This window comes from Diadema antillarum, unplaced genomic scaffold (genome assembly GCF_040938485.1).
Source record: "Diadema antillarum isolate AM-2024a unplaced genomic scaffold, OU_Dant_1.0 seq00002019_RagTag, whole genome shotgun sequence".
Taxonomy (NCBI): domain Eukaryota; kingdom Metazoa; phylum Echinodermata; class Echinoidea; order Diadematoida; family Diadematidae; genus Diadema; species Diadema antillarum.
This window is the reverse complement of record NW_027272674.1, coordinates 177,272-196,409: the sequence shown is the minus strand read 5'-3', so window position 1 is coordinate 196,409 and position 19,138 is coordinate 177,272. Positions and strand designations below refer to the sequence as shown.

Sequence of the window (19,138 nt, the reverse complement as noted above, 5' to 3'; positions counted from 1 at the left end):
AGTAAGACGGTGACCCAATGTTGTGCCAATTAACCAAATGTAGCTTATCGATTGCGACTGCGGCGATAACCGCCTACGTTGGCCCAATGTAGGCTGGCAAACCAATATCTACCTTAGATCAGTTACAAAAGTATGACAAAGGACAACGTTTTGCCAACGTTACCTTATAGCGACTGCGATCATGCCGACCATCGCAAATGTTGGCCCAACGTAGGATAGCCAACTAATCAATATCTACCTTGCATCAATGACAACAGTAAGATGGTGGTCCAACGTTGTGCCGATGTTAGCTTACCGACTGTGCGAAGAAAACAATTGCTAGCGTTGGCCCAACGTAGGTTTGCCAAATAATTTCCACCTTCCCTCAGGGACGAAAGTAAGACAATGGCCCACCGTTGTGCCAACGTTAGCTTACCAACTGTGACCGTGCCGATAATATCCAACGTTGCCCCAACGCAGGACTGCCAACCAATGTCCATCTTGCATCACCGACAAAAGTAAGCCGGTGGCCCAACTTTGTACCAACAAGTAGCTTACCAACTGCGACGGTGCCGACCAATGCCAACGTTGGCCCAACGTAGAATAACCAGGTAATATCCACAGTCCATAAGTGGCGACCATAAAGACGGTACCTCAACGTTGAGCCAACCTCATCTCACCCACCGCGTTCTCTCAAGGAGAGATCTAACATTGATAAGGCGAAAGAGGAGCTGTCTTCGCTTTGCGACAATTATTCTGAATTCCTTTCCGCTTTCAATGTAAACTAGTTGGTATTTACACAAAGGTTGGTTGAAATATTCCATGAAATGACAAACTAAGAGCAACCCAATAGTCTTTCTTATGCCAAGAGGATAAGAAGAGTTAACTTCATTTTTCTTGGGTTGAGATATTTTCTACTAAAGCTGCAAAAAAAAAAAATACAAAGAAATTCATACAGAAATAAGGACATTTTAAATGTTAACTTCAAGAATATCCCATATTGTGTTACAAGTCAGATATTACGATAGTGGAAAGGTTTCATTTTGCTATCCTTTATGATGAACTTACTTTAAGATCTTTAAAAGCGGTTCTTGGTCCATTTTGTGATCAAACAACTTTGTGTTCCTTATTTTTCTATTTCTCCCGTGATTTGCTTGCTTTTATCCTTTCATATGCTAAATCACATGAAATAATGTAGTGGCATATAAGTGTTAGAAAATAACCAAATACAAAAAAAAAAAAATGTGATGCAGGGTTTTGTCTTCGTTCTTTAACAGTACTCATCGGCAATGAAATAACTCGTATATACCTGACTGCAAAAGCAGGGAAACAAAGAGAGTAAATAATACGACAGCAAACATAACTTTCTTCATAACATTCTCCTACACTCCATCATGCAGACATTGATGAACAAATGGACTTCCAATAACGAATAGAGAAGTAGTTGTGAAACCAGATCACTGGTGTTAGGTGTCCTACTTATCAAGACAAAAACGAAAAGTATGCCGAAACAGCTGTCAATATAATTGTAAAGACTTTTACTTCCGTCAGTCTTTAAAATATATCTTCCTTTGTTATTTTCTTTTGTTTTATTTTGTTTTTGGTAGAAGTCTGTCCAGACTTTTCATTCTATCGACGTTTAATGGCTTATTCACAGATATTGTCCTCTGTTGCGTCATCTTAAGGCATCACATTGATAGACTACAGGTAACAGTTTAAGTAAGCTTATCATGACAAGGAGCTCCGAATATTATCATCGTCTTTGATATCATCATTTTCCGAGAATCTTATCGTCAATTTTGACCCCCCTGTTGCTTTCTGGAGTCATGGGATTTCCATGGGTAATATATATAACACCCAACATCCCAGAGCTGTGGTCATAATGTATTTACAGTGGTCATCTTTACTTCCTTCATCATGTCTTTCTTCTGATGGTATTAGGGGTCAACAAACGAAACAGCGCATTCTGGTGACCAAAAAAAAAAAACAAAACAAAACAAAACACGCGGCTGTTAATATTATGTAGGGCTATTACGATTACAGAATAACCTTCCTCTCCTCCGGTTTCAATGAATCTATTTTTACTGGAAAAGTCAAAGACGTCTGCCCTCAGTTGTTTTAATTGAACGTTATGCACTCCCTTTCGCGCTGCTCTCTCCATCATATACCCTTATTAGTTCTTCCTCGCTGTCAGTCTATCATTTTTGAAGCTGTTGAATCTGTTGAAGCTGTTGAAATGTGAGAAAGCCTGAGTTATGTAAACATAATAGCAGCTGACAGAATTTCATGGTCATTGTTTCTCACACCTGCCCGAGCTCTGAACTATACACTATATAGCTAATAAGTCACTTCATGACTGACATTAGAAGTACCATAATTTGCTCCTTTAAGATTAAAGTTCAATTGTTTTTAAAACAATGCCAGACTATTTGTGCATCCGTTGCACACGTCATTTTCAGCACACAAACACGCTACCTTATACTGTAGGTCATTCACCTTTCAACCTATTATCTATAGGACTGTCGAGTACAAGCGATAAAAGACAACAACAATCATAACAAAACACCATGCTAATTTCTGTATTTTTGCTCAACAATTTATGCTCAACAATCTGTCAGTCTGGTAAGATCAGATCCTCTTTCAGCAGAATAAAAAAAAACCAATTATAATTAAAGTCTAGCATCATACTGCTCCACGTAGGCGCATGGATACACATACACACTTTTGTAGTGGATATAGCTTACCTATAGAACAAATCAAAAAGTTGGCCAAGTCGAAGAAACATTCTACCTCGGACGGATACAGACGCGTCAATTCTTTTGTGCAAGGCGAAGTATTATCTCCGGTCCTTTTAATTCGATGTACACGAGGATGACTGCGGTTATACAAAACAGTTCGCATATTATTACAATGTAATTGAACTTTGAAGAGAATTATTGGCTTCAAGAAAGTTCTTTTGAATCTTCTTTTGTTTTTGTTTTTCTTTTCCATTGAAGCTACTGACTATAATACTCCCTGAGGTAAAATGCCCGATTTGTAATCGGTGGTTGTGCGGTAGTAACTAATTTTGGTAAACTCTAGTTTCATTTTTACTGTTTTCTTTTTGTTTGCTTCCTTATCTTAAGAAGGATATTTTTTCTGAATTTTCTGAATGTAATAAACTACACGAATGACAATCAACAATGCACAGCTAAAATTAGAATAAACAAATTAACTTGATTCTATATTTGCATACCAGAACATAATTATTACAACAGTTATATAATCACAGCAGTTAGAAAATACACATGACCACATTGCAAAGCACATGCAGCTTGGAAAAAAAAAATGTCAGCCCTTTTTGATAGTGACGTACAAGAGGGGTATATGAATAAAATGGTGCATGAGGTTGGAAAGCGTTGTCAAGTGAACGTATTCGTTCGGAAGTACGTGTGTATACAAAGAACAATTATTATAATACAGATCATTATAAAAGAAGTATGTACAATATCAATTGGTTGTCTGCCAAAAAACGGCAATACCTTCCAGCTAGAATAAACGCATAGACAGTTCGACAGACTTAAGAGCACACATCAAAAGATACACATATACGAAACATAACACACAAACATAACTATTTAAAGATTATTTAAAGATAAGAAAAACAGTAAATACAGGATGTACCACCTTTGGAAAAGAATCAATATTCTCTTACTTATGGCGGGACAACAACGCTGTTTCCATTACTGATGTTTATACTCTTTGTTATTGTGAATGCCATCTCCTTTAATGGTTTGTGTAGCTAAAACCACTCTGTATGAACAGTAATACAATACAACACAATACAATACAAAACACAATACAATACAATACAATAATTACACTTGTATACAGCGCTCTTACGAACTGTAAGTTGTTTCATAGTGTTTTACATCACATCACCATCTGTACTGCATCAATTACTAATTATAGGCCTATAGGGCTTACATCAGTAGGAAACAATAACTGTTAATTATTTCCCCTTGTCTACATATCACCGCAATCTCAAGTCAATCATATCCACAGTAAAAGCTATAGCTTAGCATTATGATTGTGAAACACAATATCAATAAACTTACACTACGACTGATATCAACCATTTTTTTAATGTGACTGATAAAGAATGCGATGAATGCCTGTAAGCAAGCAACCACGGAACACCAATGGGTTATAGTCCATATCGAAGGAATATGCAGCAAAAATAAGGCAACGCCATGCCGCTGCAGGCAGTGGACTCCAACCAGGAACCCTACATATTGATTGTTCACATAGTTTTATTGCCACAGCATTATCCTTCATCAGTCGTGGTCAATGAATCAACAATACATGTATTGCCCACAATATGAGTGACACTACATACTACATGATTACCAACGATTTATTTAGAAAAATAGAAATTTCTCCCACCGAATGAAAGAAAGGGTAAATACATCGAAAAAGGAATAATAAAAATATATATGTAATGATATGCGACTGTGTGTGTGTATGTAAGTGTTTGTGTGTGCGTGTGAACAGATACTTATCCAGCTTCTCCATTGGCAAGAATCACGTTGTAAAAATGCATTAAAAACAACAACTGAACATTACACTTTTTTGCAGCTGTGTGTTATAATAGTGAGGTATAAGAAGCGCAGAGTCATATCAGCAGTGAGTCTTCAGCCCACCGCACACTATACGACTTTCGGTCGCTCGACTGACCGACTTTGGATCCGAAATAAATCACAATAGCCTCAGAATAAACATGCTTGTTTACTTCAGATCCAAAGTCGGTTACTAGTAGTCGTACGACCGAAAGTCGTATAGTGTACGGTGGCCTTCAAGCGTCGCTGAAAGTGGCCAGTTCCGAGCAATCTGTTGTCGGGACCTTTCCGTAGCCATTTGTACGGGATTTCGGGTCGACGAGAGATGCCGAAGTTTTGACGTCATCACATCCGTTTCCGGTCTCGTTGCTATTCTCGTCTCGCAGTCTCCGAGAGTATGTGGACAAGAGGACCATCATGAGCACCGCCACGAATTCTGCCGCCCCGGTTATAAAAAACGGAATGGTGTAGGATCCGGTAGCATCATAGAGAAAGCCTGGTTAATTGTGAAACACAAATGGAACGAAATTACGTCAACATTAAGACGTACTTAACGACTTAGCGGACATCACTAAACCTCATTAATACATTGATAAATCGGAGATACATATATTGCAATCTTTCTTACATGAAGCCAGTACGAACAAGCAACATGTGATGACCTCAGTGGTGCATATCATTCTAGTAAGTTAGGTAATTAGAACTTCAGTGATGTGCGATATCACCTCGCAGTATTACATTGATATGAAAAGATGTTATTGAAATTGGTTATTTCGAGGTGGTATTCAAAGAACGGATTTGTATTCTTTGCGCTCTCCCTCTATTATAAAAAGTGTTTAAAAGAGGAATAACGACGCGTAAGACATTTCATTTAATTTTATGTCTAATACAGAATCAACTACATGATCTGTGAAACCAAAAATGTTTAAGGTCCCAAATCTTTGTCGAGGAAAGCAGATTTATTTGGAACGCCAGAGTAATCTGGCAATAGATCGACAACAACATCTTGAAGCTTTAGCGCGTAATAAAATGTACTGTGCACTACCACGTTTATATCGAATCATATGTCACGTGAGCCATGAACTATAACCATAGGCAACTGTCTGCATCATCTTTACAGCAAATGAGCTTCCACTATGAACATGTCACCATTGGCCAAGTGCTCGTGTTTTGTTTTTTAATTCCTGATGCTACCGCTGACAGTGACATGCGTAAGTTTGTTATGACAAGAACTCCAATACGCCCTGGAGATCATACAAAGGGGGAGTACAATTCTGACATTCTTGCAAGTTACGTACCCATCATCAGAATACCAAGAAGAGCGCCAATCCCGGCCACGCCGATCAGCATTCCAAAGGCATTGGAGAGTTTTTGCAGACCGACAAACTCGGCAGCGAGCAGCGAAAGCAGCGGATAGAAGACGCCGATTCCAAGCCCGAACAATCCGGCGAGGGTTGCCTGCTGGGCGTAGGTGCCCGCCAGCGGATTCAAGATGGTGGCTGTCGCGAGGCAGGCAAGGGACAAGGTGAAGAGATTGACGGACGAAATGAGGTGAGCGTCCAGCAGAATACCCTGCAGGAGACGAGCAGCGGTGTTGCAGATTCCTAGAAACATCATCACCAGACTGCTCTCCATCTTGGAGAAGTTCAGGTCGTAGACCATTCTTGACAGCAGGTAATTAATGTAAGCAACGATGGTGAAGCTGGAAATAATGACTGAAACCATGAAGACTACATACCGACAGTTGCGATATATCGACAGATCAAAGAAGTTACTAAGAATCAATGCGACTCGGCTCAGCCATCGTCTGATTGGTCGATCGTCTGATTTTGACTTTTCATTGATGACCTCGTGGAAAGAGAGGTCATCTTCGATGCACTCCTCTCGAGGGGTCACGATCCGACTCCGTCTCGCCGCGTTCAGGATTCGTCTTTCCAACCCCGACGGCCGGAAGAGGGCGCCGCAGACGATCAGATTCGCGGAGATTGCAGCGTGGATCAAGATGGCGCCTTTCCAGCCGTATTGCGTAGACAGTAGCTGGAGCAGCGGAGCCATACAGAGAACACCAACCCCGATGCCCGAGTTCACAATCCCATTGGCGATCCCCAGTCGCTTCTTGAAGTAGAAATTGCTGATGACGATTGCCGGTGGATAGGACAAGCCAAATCCAACACCTGTCATCAAGAGAAGAAAATAAACAATTGTATTTCCTGACACTGGCATTAATAAAGATGATCTCTTGTAGATGTTTGCGTTCCTAGCTATTCGGTAAGCAGAAAACAATGCAAAAGTATCCAACAGCTCGTCTCAATTTCCCCGTTTATTCTCACATTGGGAAAGAGTCACATCATTTATATTCTCATATGAAACTATTACGGTAAAAGATTTAGCAAGCGCATTGTCTTTCCTTTAGAATGTCAAATGATTAGTAGTATATGTAAATCACTTTAACTCTGAACTAATTTGATGCTGAAGGATTTTATTTCTTGTTTTTGACTTAAATTTGACTTAAAATGGACCGACGGCTTTTAGTCCCTTCCGAAGGACATTAAGGAGATGAAGTTAGGGTGCATTGACTAGGGGACTCGAACCAGGGACCTCAAGGTTGAAAGACCATGGCCTTATCCATGGCCAATAGCTCGACACCCACGAGTCATACAGGACACGAGTCAACATCAAAGTAAGATCCTCGAGTCATAAAACCTACGAGTCATACAGCACACGAGCTCGACATCAAAGAAAGGTCATTGAGTCATAAAGCCTACGGGTCATACAGCCCACGAGTCATACAGCCCACGAGCTCGACATTAGGCAAATAAGGCCCATGAGCTCGACGCTCGGAAATATGATCCATGGGACCGACACTGCGTACATTTATGATGTATTGTCAGTCTCGTGGGTTTTTTTCCCCCTAGTGTCGAGCTCATGGGCCTTGTTTGTCTAATGTCAAGCTCATGAGCTGTCGGACTCATGGGTCTCGAGCTCGTGATGTGCATCCTTCTCCATTGGGTCACAACAGATACTATAATTTGCCCTGACCTGCTAGGAAACTGAAGATGTAGGCGTGCCAAAGCTTCGTTGCAAAAGACGCCGTAAAAAGTGCAGTGAACGAGATGACGCCAGCCAGGATCAGCACCTTTCTACAGCCGTATCTCTTGCACAGTGCTCCAGCTAACAAACCTGACAAAAATAAAAGCAGAGGAAATGATCTTACCAAGTGTTATCAAACAACAATCGTCACATCAATCACAATCAGAGCGACTACAACGAACAACTCTTTCTTCTCTTTTTTTTCCGGACGTAAAGGCAGAGTTTCTGACTGATAATCAACAGAGGCACAATACCACTGTATGTCTGTCTGTTTGTATGTAAAGAGTGCAGCACTAGCACGGTGGTAGCTGATGTAATTAGAAAAATAAAACGTATACCCTAAACGATGATTACAGTATGGGCTCTCTGGTACACTCTTGGGAGAGAATCTGTACTATGATGTCTGTTTCAATGTTTGACAATCCTTGGACCTTATATCGGAAGTTGTGACTCCCAACAGTGGACCAAGAATCTTTCGATTTCTCTTTAAAGCTGGCAAAGAGAAACAAAACAAAACACACGGACATACAGACAAACACATCATCGATAATCATCACAACTCTGGAACAATGTGATTGGAACGAAATTTAGAAATTTGTTTGGAGGAAATTTGTGCGCGAGTGGACGAGAGATGTGACAAGGCATGAGATCATCTAGTCGAATAAATGTCAAACTATCACGATTTCACTGTCCTGAGGAAACATTATGGTCCGCATGGGTGATGTTCGTTATTCCGAAGGTTCGTCAATCCGAAATGAAATGAGGTTCGTTATTACTCGGAAGGTTCGTTAATTACATAAAGACAACGCATGTTTTATATGGATCAAAGATCGTACACTTTGCAATTAGAATTTCTTAGGATCCCGAAGCAGAGACAAATCTCAGCATGTCGGAAATATCGAATTAAAACACGAGCGACGGGAAACTGGATGTATACTGTAATCTTCTGCCAAGATTTTTTGCAGGAGCTCGCCGAAGGCCGTGTGAGTGAGTAACGCTACAATGTACCGTGCGTACTGGGTAGTGTACGAAATGCACGAAAACCATGCAAGCAAGCGCAGGCTGTGGCCTGATTTTAGGGCTAACGTTTAGGCCTAACAGTTAGAATTTACTTCGTATTTGCCTAGCCCTAGATCTTGGTTAAGTCTTAAACGATGAGGTATATAAAACAAATATTAACTGCTCTGTATTCGGATGGTGGTGGAAATTATCACTCCCTCGGTGCTTTTCATACCGACCCTTCCATCACCCCTCGGCTAACGCCTCGGGGTGATAGAAGGGTCGGTATGAAAAGCACCTCGGGAATGATAATTTCCACCCTAACGAACCTGCGGAATTACGAACCTTATTTTGTATTTGGATTAATGAACCTTCAAATAACGGGCCTTCTGTCATTTTTGGATTAACGAATCTTCGGAATGACGAAAATTATTACGCTGTATTTCATTTTCTGATTAACGAACGTTGGGAATGACGAATTCTAACATATATGAAATTGTGTATCCGTAACGGTTGAATCCATCACATTATAGCAGAATATAGGGATCAATGCTTACATGAAGCATAACGATGTAAAAAACAAACAAACAAATTACATCGCTACATAGCATATTTCTTGCAGAAACGTTAAGGTATGCGAACCAATGAGATCCACTAAACTTTCTAAGTCTCATTAAAATCTCACTTAAAGTCTCATTAACATGAATTAAGAGGGGAATTTAAGAATTTTTGATATTTTGCAAATTTTCGGCTAGCAATGATGGTGATGGCAAGGGAAATAAACAAAATAAGACATGGCATCATGTCCATCGATGTCTCTCACAGGTTATATGCCACTGTTTCATTATTATCTAACTTGAGAAAATGATGGTCAAATAACAACATCTAATCAGAAAATGATGGTCAAATAACAACTTCAGAAAATGATCGTCATAATAACGTAAATGATTGTCAAATAACAACTTGAGAAACTTGGAAAACCCAATATATGGTACATGTGAACCTTGATGTGATGAGATACAGCTCGTACACGTGGGATACTTTTCGCACTATACCGGTATTACTTCACTCCCTCCCTATACCTCCTCTCTACTAACTCATTTCCTGTCGATTCCCCATGTACAAGTATACATTGTAGCAGAAAAAGCGAATCATCTATTTTTGAGCCAATCAATCAATTATTTATGTATTTATCAATTCATTCATCCATATCCTTATTTCTTGACATGTGCACAGGAGAGAATGTGATTTATAGTTCATCCACTTTAATTCATTTACTGATTTATTTCTTCATATATCTATAATTGATTCATCTTCTCCATCATCCTGCAGGGTTGGCTTATATTCAGTAGTCGAAAACACTTTCCAATCTTAGCCATTTTGTAAAAGAGATAGTAATCATAATATAACATTGATATTATGCCTTTGTCCTTTGGCACAGTCTAAAACAATCTCAGATTTACACGATATATAAAAAAGTGGATGGAAAGAGTTAGTGAAGAAAGAGTATTATTCACGATAGCACACATTATATAGGCTACCTGATATCTGGTATGATTCCCAGTTCCTTGTACATTCCTGCAACACACCTAATACCCTATGCATCTATCACATATCTTTTAGCAAAGAATTGATCCTTTCTTTCAGTCAGTGGTAGGTTTGTTTGTTTGTTTGTTTGTTTGTTGTTGTCCTCGAGGATTGTTGTACGATGTAATTGATAGGGTATACATTCAAGAATGAAGAAGGGGTTATTTGTCAGATGATTTCAAGATTTCAAAACAACCCTCAATCCGTTGGGAAAGAACCTAATCATTGTTTGATAATCAGGAATCTTCATTCAAAATAACGCCGTAAGAGGTTAACGTCCACCCAATTTCATGACTTCGGAGCAAGGACGACTTTTTTTTTCTGGAGTGCGGTTGTTTGTTGTTGAAGGATTGATTTAGAGGTAATGAATGTACAAGAAAAACAGCGGACCTGCTAAAACGACACGCTTTCAAATGAAGGCAAGGTCGATGATTTTTGGGCGGAACGGTATGCTCTCAAATGTCCATGAACTGAACAAGGTTTTTCTATCTTAAAGGACAAGTTCACCTTCATAGACATATGGGTTGAGTGAATGCAGTAATATTAGTAGAATACATCAGTAATAGTTTGAGGAAAATCGGACAATCCGTTCAAAAGTTATGAATTTTTGAAGTTTCTGCTCAGTCATGGCTGGATGAGAAGACAACTATAGCTTGTGATGTCACATGTGTACAACGATATAAAGAAAGAATAAAGAAAATTCAACATAATTTCACTTTTCTCGCATAACAAAAGAACACTCGACTTCTCTCTTTCAGAAGGCAGGGGGAATAATATTACCCATAACATACATCAGTGACAAGCCGAAGAAATGTGCACTTTATTCAAAAAGTAAAGTTTTGTGAAATTCTCTTTTTATTTTCATTATATCGTTGTACGCATGTGACATCATACACTGTAGTAGTCTTCTCATCCAGCAGTGACTGCGCAGATGCTTTAAAAATTCACAACTTTTGAACGGATTATCCAATTTTCCCCAAACTTTCACTGATGTGCTCTACTAATATTGTTGCCTTCACTCAATCAACATGTATATGAAGATGGACTTGTCCTTTAAAGGCCGTGTCACACCTTTCCGGGCAAGCTACTCGGGCTTGTTGCGAGGAGGGATTTTCCAGCACGCAGGAGAATTTCCCCGTGCGGACAAGAATGTTTGCGAGTTTCGCACTTGTTTCTTACCTACTAGACGCGTGTTACTTATCTTCTACTTGCGTGTATTCTGTGTGACCTGCCTGAGAGCTTTGAAACCGATCCGTTTTCTGTTACGAGCGACTTACAGGTGCTGAGAAGTACCTGCGTTGGAGTTGCCTGAGAGGTGCTGCCGGTAAGGGTCTCCTACTGGTTTTCTGCGTGTACCTCTGTGAGCGAACCCCCACCACTCACTCGGAACAAGTTTTGATCATGCTCAAGGCCTTGTCATACCGTATCTGGGGAAGTTTTGCGGTTTGACTTGCGGGGAAACAAATTTGCTACCCGGAGCTCTCCGCAGTTGGTCAGCACCTGACAGTACCTAGCGCGTATCTCTCCCGTAGTTGCCCGGAGGTGCGCACTCAAGTCCCATTTAAAGGGGATGGCTAGTAACTGATCAGTGGGAATCAGTGGGAATGCTGAGGGATGATTGTTCCAATCCTTGTGGGATTCATTTAAGAGTACATCATCTGTTGTTATGTGAAAATTATTTGCTTCAGAACGGTCTCATATTCGAGTAATGTGCAGATTAATGTCCCGTCACTGACCAGGCACGCTAACCTGGAAACATTAAACTGCACATTACGTGAATATGAGACCATTCTGAAGCAAATAATTTTCACACAACAATAGATATATAATGCACTCTTAAATGAATCCCACAAGGATTGGAACAATCATCCTCCAGCATTCCCACTGATTCCCACTGATCAGTTACTAGCCATCCCCTTTAAGCGCAGCCAAGTTTTGAGCATGACCAAAACTTTTTCCGGGTGAGTCGCGGGGGTGCCCGGAGAGGTCCACGCAGAACGCCAGCAGGAGGCCCTTAGCGGCAGCACCTCGCAGGCAACTCCAACGCAGGTCACTTCGCAGTCCCCGTATGCAGCCAAGATAATGACATTCTGTGGGACTTCTGCCATTCCTTCAGAGGAATTCCTTCACTGAGTTGTCAGCACCCACGCGACTGGTACACAGGTCACACAGTATACCCGCAAGTAGAATTTAGAACGCGTCCAGCAAGTAAGACACATGCTCTGACTCGCCCAAATTCTTGTCCGCCCTCAGAAACTGTCCGGTATGCTGGAAAATCCCCACACATAACAAGCCCGCGTAGTAGATCTCTTGTGACCACCATTCAAGATGGTTTCCAGAATATGGAAATGAATTTCTGCCAAGAAGAGGCTCAACGTGCTGCTTTCCTTGAAGAGCTGCTTTGCCTGGCTGCTGCTACAGCTATCGTGCAGCTTAAGAGAAAGAAGATGAAGAAAAACAAGACAGGAAGAACAAAAGAAAGATTGTTTGGGTCAGAGATTGATTGTTGCAGAGGACAGACTTTGCTCAATACGAAAAGCTTTTGAAACAATTACATGATGGAGATGTCAAGAGCTTCAAGAACTTTCTTAGGGTGGAACCTTGCCTGTTCCAGGAGTTTTGATATAGGAACCATATTGTTACCTGTTCGCTAGCAGTGGCGAATCAAATACAAATGTTAGTGATGCCGTACGTATTACGACCGTTTGCGAATTCGATCTGACGAGTGTTTTGAGAATGTTTGCAATTGTTGCCGAAAAAAACAAATTCGCAAAGAAATTTTGAACATGTTCAAAATTTCTTTCCGAGAAGAAAAAGTGCTTGCGACATTCAAAACCGTTTGCGAACTTTCTTGCAACTGTTAACGAACCTTTTGCAACCCTTTACGAACCCTGGCGAAATCCTAAATTCGCTACGTTCGCAAATGTTTGCCGCTCAGTGAATGCGGCATTCAGCTGAAATCAGCACCACTTCTTGCTTTCATAAGTAGTCTACTTTTTCCCCACATGTGCCGCATGTTTACATGAGCGCTCTAATGCTGCTACCAGTCGCCTGGGTTACGTCATTCTCTTATCAGTAATACACCTTATTCCCGTAATGAATAGAACGTGCCAAGAAGCCGGACACGGCTGACAGCAGCGGATATAGCGTTGTCATACATTTTAAAGGGATTGTAAAGGGATGTTGGTTGAGACTTAACTTCAGATTTTCATCATTTTTTTTTTTTGTGAGATAGTGAGAAACCTCTCATGAAATATGATAGAGCATGTAATTCCATGAGGATTTCAACGTTTATTTGATGAAAATTGATTTTGAAATGGCTGAGATATCCAAAACAAAGTGATCCTAATAAAGTGTGGGACCATGCACATTTCATTACGATCGTTTTGTTTTACTTTGTTATTGGATGTTTCAGCTATTACATACCCGATTTTCATCACATAAACTTTGAATTCCTCTTAAAATAGTATGCTCTATACTATTTCATAAGTATTTCTTGGTATCTTGCAAAAAAAGTTAAAGCCCAATTTTCATCTCCACCAATACTGTACTATCCCCTTAAACTAATACTGATCATTGATAACAATCAACAGTGATTTTATATAGGTCATAGCACATAGTGACATACGCTCTCGAGAAGAGGAAACACTATAACACTATTAACAGAATATACAGCTGCAAATTACAATGGCTTCGAGTTTCGTGTTTGTTTATAAACAGACCATGAAAAGACACGCTTTCAAAGCAGACCCGAATTTAATGATGTTTATAATTTGTTTTAAATTCTGGGCAAAATCATTCCAACTCCATAGAGTAGATGCATTACATGCAAATGTTTCCTCTCCATAAAACGTGGTTACCTTGAATCATATTTAAAATGCAATGTGTCGATTAAAAAAAAACCAACAACAACAAACCGGCCACGGGCTACTGGTTAGACTACAACACATGTGCCATTCGACCAATCTCTTCTCGAGGCAATCATCACTATACATATACTGTTTCCTTGTTTCTTTCAAAATTCTCTTCTGGGAAAATTATACTTATCAAGGGTAGAAACACAATTTAGCGTTACCAAGGGTGGATCCAGGAATTCCTAAAAGAGAGAGAGAGAGAGAGAGGGGGGGGGGGGCGCAAACAATATTTCTGGTGCTACTTCCGAGTTTCATCTAATTTGTACTTTTTATGTCTTTTGTTTTAAAAACAAATAAAGAGGGGGCGCGCCCTCTGGATCCGCCACTGCTTACATAACCTTGATCCTAATTCAGGAACCCCTTAGTATACTCCGCATTCCTTCTTCGGACAGCATGTGTGAAGTAAAATCCTTTCCATGTGAAAGTTGTCTGTACAAAATGAATAGAACAACCCCCCCCCCCCCCCCCAAAAAAAACAAAAAAAAAATAATAATAAAATAAAATAAAATAAAATAAAATAAAATAATAATGATAATAATAAAGGGAACAACAGGAATTTCGAAACAGTTATACACGGAATACGAAAGGAAAGGGACATTATGTATTTTAGATGTTTTGTTTTGTTCCTCTTACGCGCGACCGGCGTATTTTAAACATTCTTGGGAAAACAACTGGAAATTATATAGAATTAAGTTACTTATTCAAACAAACATGTATGCTTTTTGCGAGGTATTAGACAAGCCTTTCAATTCCTACTATTTCTACAGAGAAGGTACTTCCAATCCGTGAAATCCACCTTGATGCCATTTTGGGCATCCTTGCGACAAGGTGTGTTGGTCAGCAGCACCACTTAATTTGAATGTAACAACTCAGTGTACTATTGTCATACGAGGGAATATGACATTGCTCGAAATATTTCCTTCAAAGGGCTACTCGTTGATATGATGCCCCCGCCCGCCCCTTCCACCCCGCCCCTCAAAAAAAGACTATTTGGCAATTCAATAACTTCTATGCTGTATGAAAACGTCTTGGGAACAAAATCAAGCACAACAGGTGAACAGTCCTACAATTACAAATTATTTATTATAATTATTGTTTGTACCATTATAAACCCGATTAAAATGCCCGCCTGCTGGACATTGCGCGAATGCATTCATGTGTGTGGCTTTGTTGTTTTGTTTGTATTTTGTGTCGAGGTATCAATATGTACTGCAGTTTCACACCACAGAGGCGGCACTAGTTTTTTAATTCTAATTTTCTATTTTTAGTGTGTGTGTGTGTGTGGGGGGGGGGGTAGGGTTCATGGTTGGTTGGGTCAAGGGTCAATGCTGTTTTGAAGTCATGGGTTTATATTTGTGTGGGTTTTTTTTCTACTTTTTTTCTCAAGTTCATAAAAGTCAGAAGGGAGGGGCAGAGTTGGGATGCAGCCCCCTGCACCACCACAACTCTTCAGTATCAGCACAATGGATTACCGCATGTTTGTATACTGTTGAAGACTCATCTGCGAAGTAACTTAGCATTCACATTTAAAAGCACTTGTCATTTAAAGGCACTATTTGCAACTTGATGATAAGTGGTATAATCAGAGAATTTACATACGCCTACATTTGTTATCTGTGTGACCTTAAAGGGATGGTACAGTATTGGTGGAGATGAGAATTGGGTTTCTAACTTATTGCGAGATACCAAGAAAACACTTATGATATAGTACAGAGCATAACATTTTAAGAGGAATTCAAAGTTTATTTAATGAAAATCGGGTTTGGAATGACTGAAACATCAAAAAACAAAGTAAAACAAAGCGATCGTAATAAAGTGTGGGTCTCACACTTTATTAGAATCGCTCTTTTTTTGGATATCTCAGCCATTTCAAAACCAATTTTCATTAAATAAACGTTGAATTCCTCATAGAATTACATGCTCTTTCATATTTCACAAGAGGTTTCTCATTATCTCACCAAAAATGTTAGAAACCTGAAATTAGGTCTCAACCAAAACTATACGATCCCTTTAAGAGTTAACGATCCAGTTTCTAGACTGCCTCGCTCATTATTACAGTTAGATAACCCCTCATGTACCGGGCTAATTTCGCCGCGCAAGTAACTGTATCACTCTTATCATTGAATTGTCACCTCTATTTCACTGCATTAACTTCTTCATATATTTCTATTACATTTAAATCTACTTTCAATATCTAAATTCGCTATAGTCCTATCTACACAAAATCAGAAATATATCTTCAAAAATCTCACTAAGTTTTGTACGACCTGTGGCCAATTTAAGGATCAGAAATAAATCTATAGCGATAATCACTATTCAAAGACGCTACAAAAATTTGCAACAGAATCAAATAATCATATCTATATGAATACAAAGGGCGTAAATGAAAGAATTTCGTACTCTGCCATGACGACTAATGAAATTCATATAAAAAATACAAAACTACGTCCCATGTAAAGATTATTTCTCGGACTTGATGTGTTAAACATACAACATTCCTCTAGACTTTAGCCATACATGGCAGTAAAAAAGTCAAACAAAATGTTTGTCCATCACTGATCAAAGATCATCGTTTATCGAAGGTCGTTTACCTCATATAAGACGCTTCTGCCACTGGGGAATGTGGGAATGAATTAATAAAGATGCAAATTAGACGAGCTATTGTTTTGGGAGTTTCCCTTCTTTCCATTTGCTTCTCTTCTTTCCGAGGCCTCAATGTACCATTGCAGGGTAACAACGGTAGCGGGGTGTAAGTACAAAGTGCTATTACCACTTGTTTCGTAAGTGTATATTTACCGCTTACATCATCACACTTTAAAGGCTGCTGGCATGTGGGTTTATTTGTTCGTGTGTTTCTCTGTTATGAAAAACAAAAATTATGAAAGTCTCACTTGGAGGCCATCATGATGTCCTGTTGTCAAAAAGTCGCGCTTATTGTCATGAAAAAAAAAATGGGCTGAGGATTAGACGTGTCGTCTTAGTCAGCTGAAATGTTTGAAGGGCAATTCAGAAACAGTTTCTTTTTTATTCTTCTTTCAAAGGACCAAGTCACTGTTTATAACGTTAAGATGAAAAGTTTTATGTGAAGATCTATTGGTTTTGTAATATATTTGCATATAGGGCCTCATCCACGTCAAGCTCTGCTTATGATGACGGTCCCCTGTATTGATTTCTCCTTTGTTTATGTATAAATACAGTATGCCTTAATATGTTGCTTTGATTCATATGTTATTATAAACTGACGTTGTTATGGAATTGTCATTTCTTATACTTATTTGTATGTTATACTCTCCCCCTTTTTTGGCATACTCTGTATCACTTCGTTTTTATTTGTTATTGTATTTGGAGAAAGAAAATGCAGAAATAAATCAAACCAAACTAAACCAAAATATGATCAAAATAAGATAGAAATCTAAGAAGTTATGAAATTGTGACGTTTACTCATTCATAAATAATATTTCTTGAACAGTCAATATGAATCATAAAATTGTAAGGTTTTACTCTTTCTCTTCAGACGAAATTTTCACTGGTTGGGATTTGCTGTTTAAAGCAAGCTTGCTTTGAGCATAATACAGGTGATTATATTTAGAACGCAAAAGTCATAATTTCGATCAGCATCGCATGCGACAGGTAGGCTATTAGGATGGCTGAAAACTTGAGTCCCCTTCTCACAAGTTTTCCCTCGGCGATCCAGGCACGATGCCCTATCATGGTAAGGAAAATCGTTACTTTCTGTAGACATACTTTTTAAACAACGATCCCATAATTTGTGCTGTATTTACTGAGTTAAGGAGAGGGGGACCTTTTCCTAAATATTTTCAACATTTTTTCCACGTGAACATCTCTATCAATGCGCGTCAGACACCACCACCCCCCCCCCCCCTCAAAAAAAAAGGCTACATAAACTTCTTTCAAAAACATAATTCGCAAGGCACAATAATTATGTTTGTGTAGCTGCATTATGCCACTTTGGAAGGTGGAGATTCTAAGAAATATAACTTTGGCATTAAGTCCACGATGAATGCCTATACCCTAATCCTTTAATAACATCCACCATTCACATTTCTAAAAATCATACCACAGCAGTGTTCGGTTGATGTTCAGTGGACAACATCACGAACTCTTAGTACTTCAATATTACCCGGCTCGAACCCACTGACGAAGGGGTATCTGATCAAAGACAAGGAATATTGTTATCTTATTTGGCTGTTCCTTCGAGAAGGACGTTAAAGTTATCAGTCTAACAATTTGCTTGCTTTCATGTACTGCAGTACAACCCTGCCAAATAGAGATAAGTAAATTCAAATTCAACGCGATAAAACTAAGCAACATGCTTGGCTCACTCGACAGTTTTCAATCTTACCACAAGCGTTGTTGAAAATGCTGAATTCTGCCACAATAAGAGCCACGGTTCCAGCACTCGCGGAAAAATAGTCTTGCCACTCGACTTGGTACACGCCTATGGTTTGGACAAAGCCAGCGTTCACGAACAGGGCCCCGAAAGCAGCTACGACCACCACCCAGCCCCAGCCCCCATCCGGAGCGGTTGATGGACGGTGATGGGGGCGATCCCGAGCAGCGGCTTGGCAAGAATGTTCATTAATAGGCATGGTGCTTTACAAGCTGCTCTGTTGTATTTCAGTTCTTACAACCGTCATCGGATCAAGAGCAGCTGGACGGAAGTGTAATACTCTGGCGGTCAGACGGCTTGCAGAAATTATCGAACAGTGATCAATCCATCATGTCCGTTCTCTCTTGTGGTCAGCCACCTTGCAGAAACGATCGCCTCGAGATAATCGTACCATTGTGTTCGATATGACCACCTGAACACGTTGATGCTGCGCGTCCTCCGCGACAGTGTCAGGGCAAGATACTCACACGTTTAACCTTGTACCATGGAGTAGCTCCATGCTTGTACTCTCCCCTGACGGCTGTGCATAACACACACCTTGCGATCAGCTGAGCAGATTC

The 19,138-nt window shown here is 39.8% G+C and overlaps 1 protein-coding gene across 1 annotated transcript; it reads right to left on the bottom strand.

Annotated features, from left to right (window-relative positions):
* Window positions 1-4,813: 4,813 nt before the first annotated feature.
* LOC139713637 (monocarboxylate transporter 13-like) lies at window positions 4,814-18,777 on the bottom strand. The gene is made up of 4 exons (XM_071625345.1): window positions 18,531-18,777; window positions 7,617-7,757; window positions 5,876-6,751; window positions 4,814-5,073 (listed from the first exon to the last, which is right to left on the bottom strand). The coding sequence occupies exons 1-4, from the start codon at window positions 18,775-18,777 to the stop codon at window positions 4,814-4,816; spliced, it is 1,524 nt and encodes a 507-aa protein (XP_071481446.1).
* Window positions 18,778-19,138: the final 361 nt, after the last annotated feature.